This window comes from Terrapene carolina, unplaced genomic scaffold (assembly GCF_002925995.2).
Source record: "Terrapene carolina triunguis isolate 2854851 unplaced genomic scaffold, T_m_triunguis-2.0 Scaffold136, whole genome shotgun sequence".
NCBI classification, from domain to species: Eukaryota; Metazoa; Chordata; order Testudines; family Emydidae; genus Terrapene; species Terrapene triunguis.
In genome coordinates, this window is record NW_020664487.1 from 3049928 (window position 1) to 3058191 (window position 8264).

Sequence of the window (8264 nt, forward strand, 5' to 3'; positions counted from 1 at the left end):
CGCACCGCTCCCCTCCCGGAAGCGGCCGCTACCACGCCCCTGTGGCCCTTGGGGGAGGAGGGTGCAGAGAGCTCCACGCGCTGCCCTCGCCTCCGGGTACCTCCCCCGAAGCTCCCATTGGCCGTGGTTCCCCATTCCCAGCCAATGGGAGTGCGGGGCAAGGGCTGCGCGCCGAGCCCTCTGCCCCACCAGGGGCCACAGGGACATGGTGCCGGCCGCTTCCGGGAGCGGCGCGGGACTGGCAATCCCGTGGTCCGGATCCGCCCCCTCCCCCACAGTGAGCCGCATCCCCGCTCCTCCCCCACCACCTAACAGCTGTTTGGCAGCACTTAGGACTTTCCGGGAGGGGGAGGAGGCAAAGAAAAGGCAGGTCAGAGGCGGGGACTGGTTAGTTATTATTTGTACTGGAATAGCACCCCCAGCCATGGACCAGGACATCATTGTGCTAGGCGCTGTACGAATTGCAGATGGCTTTGCCAAAACTCCAGAGAGTCATCAGCACTAGATTAAAAGGAGGACGCAATTATTGTAAACTGTGAGCTTTAATTGAATTACACTTGCTTCATAGCACACACATGAAGAGTACATTATAAAAAGTTAAAAGATTACAATCTGTTCAAAGAATACTTTGCACTGAAAGTGCTTCACATTTATTCCAACAAGCGTGGAAAGGGCCCTTTAAGATATACTGTGATTTAAAATTTACTGGCAAAGAACAAGGTAGGGATTAATATTTGGGAAGTTTTGAATATGCATCACGGAAAAAGGACACTGAGGAATCAAATGCAGGATCATTACACAATAGCTCACGCTACAAATTCTTCTTATAGCAGATGCCATAATACTTGGTAAACATTAGTCCATTTATTCCAAGAAACCAAAGTGGTATTGTTGTAGTTGGTTTGATTTGATATTACTCTTCCATGACTCATGATGCATGAGGTAGCACATTGAAACACTGAACAAGAAATCTGACTAATGTAAAAATAGGTCAAGCTTTTCTGAAAGGTGTGAGAGGGGAGCAGTAGCTAACAGAAGTTGCTGCTTGTTTAGAAAGAATAATTCTGTGGGCTGAGCAAGACAACGATAAGAAGCAGCAAAAGCAAAATTAGGAAACAATCCGGTTTGTGCCCTCCATCCTTTTTCCTTCTCAAGTTGTTTACGCTTCTATTCATTTTGTGAGGAAGGTGTTTCTTCCTTTCTGTAAGGGGAAAATAAGAAAAGTAAATGCAGAGAAAGTGGGTGTGCTGTTACAGCTGTACTTCTTGACCTTGTGAAAAAAAATCACTGAATCTCTGTGCCTTGTTTTCCCATCTGTAAGATGGGGGATAAAGATGGTCTCAAACTTTATTTAGGACCCGTCTTAATTATGTGAAAAAACAAACCAAGCAATTGTGATAATTATCATGCACACAGAGCTCTTCATCCATGGCCATCCATTGATTTTATATAAGCAAGAAATGGGACAGGCCTGATGTTTGAGCTAGATGATTGTACAGAGGGTTAGGAAAAAAGAGCAACATCTCTCATTTGAAAATAGACACGCAGCATGTAAAACTTTCCTGACTTTGTTCAGCTTTATCACTAACGATCAACTTTGTCCTAAAATGGCCTAATTGATTAGATAACCTTGTCTCAGCGGACTTAGCCTGTCAATTTTCGCCATTAAATGAGAGTTTACGTTATTGGTGTAATGCTTTGTATTTTATTACTCAAGAGTCAGGAATTGAGAATTATTCTCACAATATCCTTTATCTTAACCATGTTGTACATCTTCTAGATTTTATATTGAACAAAAATTTTAAAGATCCTAAAGTAAATGCTCAAAAATCAGGACGGGAAATATCCCTGTTAAATGTTAGATCATGAAGGGTTGGGTTTTCAAAAGCCTTCAACATTGGCTTAAATCTGCTCCCACTGGAAAAAAGTTCATAAGTCAGTTTTTTAAAAGGAAACTGGTTGCAAAGCCAATCAAGTATTAGTACGTCGTTTACAAGCGGTTGTTCTGACTTCCCCAAAGTTACCATTTAATTTATTTTTCTAATAATAAAAGAATGAGTCTAGTCCTCAGCACAGACGGACGGTCTTGTGGTTAGAGCACTCAGCTGGGACTTGAGATCCTGGTTCTACAGTATACTTGCTTATGCAATTTGACAAAGGTCACACAATGAGATGAAAGGCTTTCATGAGTCAGTGTTCTAACCTGTTTACAGCTGTGAAACTAGTACTTCTTTACTTTACAGGGATGTAGTAAAGTTAAATTAATTTGATGTTCCTGAGCACTCAGATATCACACTGTTAAGGACATGGAAATATCCAGCGAGAAAGCTTGATTTGTGGAGTTGATCAAATAAGTTTCTTGAAGTTTAAGTGGGGATATTATTTTTGCTTTTCTATTAATTAAAAAGGACCAGATGAATCTTGCTCAACCTTTCCAGGATAATTTCTTTCCTGGCTGAGACCAAGCAGTGAACTGCAGGCAGGAAGGGGCATATTTCAGAGAAGTGTGAGCTTGATAAAACAGAGGGTTAGAATAAAAATTCAAATATAACTGTAACTACAGCTTGTGCACTCAGACTGCTGTATAACAAAGCATTAACTTGAAGCCTAACTGTATGAAGCTGCCTCATTTAAGATCAGGTCTCTTTAGTCTGAACTGCTACAACTCAGGGGGCAGTTCTGCAAACTTTAATTGCATGAGTAGTTCTTACTCATGCACATAGTACCATTGAAGTCAGACTACTCATGAAGAACGGTTGCAGGACTGGATCCAATTACAGGCAAATAATTTAAATGAGACTTACTGGTTACGGATCTTAGTCAGCAATTTCTGCATCCAGGGGGCCTTGGGATTCACACACAATTTCTGCCCTGTTTTTAGTTTGAGTCTGAAAAACAAGCGGAGTTTAAGTTTTCATTAAATACTGTTCTTTCTTCAGATAATTTATTAGCAGCAATAGCCATCCCTCAAACAGGCAACTTATGGAGCAGTACTGAGAACGTAGAGGAATGGGCAAATAGAAGTAATTTCTGCATGACATGAGGACAAGTACAAGTTTTCAATTATTCAAAGCACAACAAAATTTCAGATTTAATTCGTACCACATGTGATCAGTAGACACCGCTTTTAAAGCCCCCACTTTGCAAAGTCAATGAGACAACTTGCAGTTACACATAACTGGGCAATCAAGATCATTTGTGTGATTGAAGGAGGGAGATCGCTGGACTGATGCAAGTTCTAGCACATGTATTTCTACAAATCAAATAAATCCCACTCCTTTGAAATAACTAGCGATGAGCATATTTTAAACGTGTTAAATGCTTTGGTCACACACGAGCAGCACACAGAAGCTTATGCTCCAATATGTCTGTTAGTCTATAAGGTGCCACAGGACTCTTTGTCGCTTTTTACAGATCCAGACTAACACGGCTACCCCTCTGAAAGCTGTAGGTGTTTCTCTAGAAAACAGAAGGGACCAAACTGAAATACTTTCTCTAGTTCTCAGTCTCAAACTTTGTCTCAGATAAAATGGGACCTGGGTCCCTGTTATTAGTCTGACAAAACCAACACCTGATCGAGAAGTTTTTTCCAAACCAAATCCTACTCACTCATTTCCATCTCCACTGTAAAGTGTATCCCTAATTCTATGGTCTCAGAACTGGGCTAGAAATCCAGTGACCTCAAGCTGTTTGGGAAGATTTCCAGTACTTCCTGGATCCATACAGGCTGAGAATAGCACAAGAGTAATTCCTTGTGGTATTTTGGTTCTTCCACTTCCGGTCTGGTCCAAAGAACAGGAAGTGCAGAAGCACATGAAGTTAAAAACAACAAAATTAAAAAATTTCAGCATTTAACACGTGTTTGATTTGAATCTGTTCTTACTACACTGGAACCAGTTCGCACAGCTGGGAAAAAAAAGACGGTTCAAGGCTGTAGTTAAGGCAACAAGATTTTATACTTGATTTTCCTCTGAGTGCTAAGTCAATCCTGTGACTTTGGGCATTAAAACCTACTCTTTGTACATTATTTATATAAATACAAAAAGTGACCCAGTATCTAGCTATGTTGTTATATGGAAGCTGAAATGTAAAGGTATACACTGCGTTAGTGTATCTACTTTAGTTATGAAGAGGGCACCAATTACACTTACAATTAGAGGCTTGGTGCAGCGAGGCTAGTTAAAAGCAATTTATGCCACTTACATAATTTCTGTGGTTCGGCAGGCACCCCCAAAAGGAATGATCTCAATACTTTCATATCTCCTGGGCGATATAAAGTCTGAAGTCTGCTTTATGCATCTGCAGCTCTTATAGGAACCGTTGAATTCTAGGATAGCTGTGGAGCAAAAATTCATCAAATTAGGTATAATTCAGGGATAGCAATAGAGTAAGTATCTTACACTTAGCTAGTGAGACAGAGAAATCCTTGCTTTCTAGTACGTTATTAATGGAGTTTTAGCCACAGCTAACGGAAATAATTATTATACCTTGTATTTCTAAAGCCCCTTCCATCGGAAGATCTCAATGCACTGTACTGACTAATGCATTAGTCCTTGCAGTACTCCTGTAAGGTAGGTGGTATTATCCCTATTGGACCCATGGGGAATTGAGAGACAGAGGGTCAGTGTCTGTTGCGTTTACTCCACAAGTAGCCTTATTAAAACAAATGAGGTAATTGGAGGAGGAAGATACTATGCAGCATGAGTAAGGGCCAGATTTTTAAAGGTATTTAACGATAATATTGATTTCAATGGGAGTTTGGTGCTTTTGAAAAATCCACAAGGTGCCTTTCTGCATCTTTAGGTGCATCTTTTAATTAGCATTACAGTAGTGCCTAGAGGTCTCAACAGAGAGCAGGTTCCCATTGCGCTAGGCGCTGTACCTACATATAAGAGAGTCTCTTCCCCCTCTCTTGTCGTTTATGTGGATTGTAAGTTTTTTGAGGCAGAGAAGCACAGGGAGGTGAAGTGACTTGCCCAAAGTCACACAATAGGTATCAGAGCTGGGAACAGAACCCAGGTCTCCAGACTCCTAGAGCAGTGCCCGGTCCGCTGGACCACACATTGCAAATCTGATGAGAGAAAACCATTTTTAATGATTACCTGACTCTCTCAAGAAGAGTGAGCGTAACCCCTCCTGCCCCATCAAGAAATGAAAGTACTTACCTGCATAAACAGAGTGACAGATCACCAGCAGAGAGACCAGCAGAATAGCAGGGTGGGATCTCATTCTGGCTAGAGTTGTCAGTTGACCTCTCAACAGCAAGTTCAATCTCAAAGTTTGTCTGAGGCTCTTGGTGGAGAAAAGGTTCCTATTTATTTGGGAGGTTCACACTGTGGCAAGATCAGCAGGATTCTATTTTTAGAAAGCAAAGCCGAGAAATGGCATCATCGCTCTTCACGGGCTGCTACCCAGACATTCCCCTGAGACAAATTGCTGAATTTGCAATATTGTTGTTACAAATCAGCAGAAGGAATTAATATGTATTTTGCTGATTTTAGAATCAGCTAAACAGTAGAGGAAAACATTGCATAATGGAAGAAAACCCAAATTACTTTCCTTACATAAGATATTGAGATAGTCTTTGTAATGTTTACACCAAATAATTGTATTTGTTTTATGTAATAGTGCCTCCACATACGTAAGTATTTTATAACCCTACAATAAATATCTTGTCTACTTTTCTGTATTTTACAGTACCAAGCAAAATGCTGACAGACATCTCCTGTCCTGAAGAGCTTAAAGTCAGACTCAGACATTACAATTTGCACTATGTAGAATCAGTGAAACACACATTCAGTAGATTAATAAATGGCTAACTGGCCTATCTCACAGGTTGTGGGGAATCATCATTGACTGCTTGTGTTTCTAGCAGGATTCTGCTAGATACTGCTGATAAAACTTGGGGATGGCAGACTGGTGGCATAATATATAACAATGAGGGTGATCATATAAAGTGATCTGGCTTGCTTAGTGACTTGGGCCCATTTCAAACAAAGTGCATATAAATATAGCCAAATGTAAAAGTTATGCATCTAGGAACAATGAGGGCAGGGCATACCTACAGAACGGGAGACTGTACGTTAGAACATGGTGACTCCAAAAAGGTCCTAGGGGTCAACGTGGACAAGCAACTCAACGTGAGCTCCCCGTGTAATGCTGTAGCAGGAAGCTGATGTGATCCATGGATGTCGAATCAGGGGACTGGTGAGTGGGAAGGTGATTTCACCTCTGTACGCGGCACTGGTGACAGACATTGGAATGACGCAGCCAGTTCGGGTGCCATGTTTTAGAAAGAGGTTGAAAAAAAAAAAATAAGAGGGTGCAGATACGAGCCACAAAAATAATTGGAGGGTGGGAGAAAACACCTTGCCAAGAGATTTAAAGAGCTCCCTCTGTTTATCTGGTACACTGTATGAATTGAGAGGTGACTTGGTAGGTCCCTTCATGAGGAGAGAATACTGGGTAATAAAGAGCTTGAGAATCTCGTGGAGAAATGTAACCACCACCAATGGCTGGGAGCTGAAGCCAGACACATTCAAATGAGAAATAAGGCAAAAAAAGTAACAGTGAGGATGATGAACCATTGGAACATACTGCCAAGAGAAGTGGTGGATTCTCCACCTCCTGATGTCTTCAAGTTCAGACTGGATTCCTTCCTGGAAGGAATGCTTTAGCCACATAAGTTATTGACTCTGTACGGGGATAACTGGGTGAAACTTAATGGCCTGTGGGGTTCAGAAGGTCAGACTAGATCTAATGGTCTCTTCTAGTCCTAAAATCTGTTAAGTAACCTCTGGAATGTGACTAACATTAATATTCAGTTGTATGAGTCTCCTATTTGGTATCCTTCTCAAAGCCCCACCTCCTGGAGTCATGTGGTGATGGGCAGGACTCAGCAGCCAAGGTGTCCCTCCTAGTTCACCTTATGTTCCTAAAATCTCATCCTTCAGGGCTTCAGACAGTCATCTATAAGGGTCAGGAAGGACACTCCTTCTCCTCGGCCCTCAGTCCAATGTATTCATGGGTTTGTCCTCTGATGCATCAAAGATAGCCTCACCTCCAGCTGTAGCTATGTATAGCGTGGGCTAGTGCTGTGAGGTGGTAACTGATAATTTGTTCTGCTGGCTTGGTAGGCCTTGCTCACATGCTCAGGGTCTAACTGATCACTGCATTTAGGATCAGGAAGGAATCTTTCCCCAGCTCAGATTTGCAGGGGCCTTGGGGATTTTTTTGCCTTCCACTGCTGCGTGGGGCATGGGTCACTTGTTAGAATCGTCTGGGTATCCCACTAAATCAGTTTCCTGCTACTGCCAGAGCCTGGGGCATTGATGCATGTTAGTCCTTCCTGTTCTCTGCCTGTCACACAGTCCCCTGAGGGCTGTAATACTTGGGTCTAATTCTGGTGGTTGGGTTTGGTGGTATTTAGTGACCTGTGACATAGGGGATCAGACTAAATGATCTGGCGGTTCCTTCTGGCCTCAGATTAGATTCATAAGTTACTTGTTTGAGCCCCTTGCTGTAGTATCTGAGTGCCTCTGTCTTTAATGAATTTGTCCTCAATACCCTGTGACAGAGGGGCATGCTATTGTCCCCATTGCAGTGATACAGAAGGGAGACAGAGAGAGAGACTGCGTGGCATGTCCAATGTCACTCAGGGACAGCAGGGATTAGAACCTCCATCTCCCTGGTAGTAGGCTCCTCCCCCAACCACTGGACCATCTTTTCTCAACTTACTTTTGTTTAAAAAGTTTCTAGCCGCTCATGATTTCATGTGGAGAAAAGTTTGAAAAAGTGAACCCTAAACTCTCACACCAGACGGCCAATAAAAAAGCCACAAATATGTTGTAGAATGTTAATTTTAAGCCAGGTTCATGATCTGGTTGGGGAGGTGGGGGGCAACTCATGCTACTTCAATGTTCAGGACCGGAAGCACTGCAACAGCCTGACCAAAGAACCCTAAGCCAGCAGGGTGCCAGGAAAAATGGCGGACTTGGCAGGATGGGGTCAAGCACTTGAACTCCAGACTCATCATAGCAGCCAATTTGTGCCAACTGTTGGGGGGCTCAATCTAGCTCCCTCTCTAGAGGTGTGCAAACCACAAGCTATCAACTCATTTCAGAGCCTGCTAGGGCTTACGTACTCCAGGAATCTAACTTCCCTGGAACTTCTTACAGGAGGCAGACCCAGATGCTAATGACTTTTGGATACTAATGAAATAGGCTGGTTTTTGAACAGAAGTCTGTGGATTAAGGGTAAAATGA

At 42.4% G+C, this 8264-nt stretch overlaps 1 protein-coding gene across 1 annotated transcript; it reads right to left on the reverse strand.

The window, feature by feature from the left end:
* Positions 1–1167: 1167 nt before the first annotated feature.
* Positions 1168–5229, reverse strand: LOC112106585 (interleukin-8-like). Its single transcript, XM_024199923.1, has 4 exons — positions 5166–5229; positions 4204–4336; positions 2805–2888; positions 1168–1201 (listed from the first exon to the last, which is right to left on the reverse strand). The coding sequence occupies exons 1-4, from the start codon at positions 5227–5229 to the stop codon at positions 1168–1170; spliced, it is 315 nt and encodes a 104-aa protein (XP_024055691.1).
* Positions 5230–8264: the final 3035 nt, after the last annotated feature.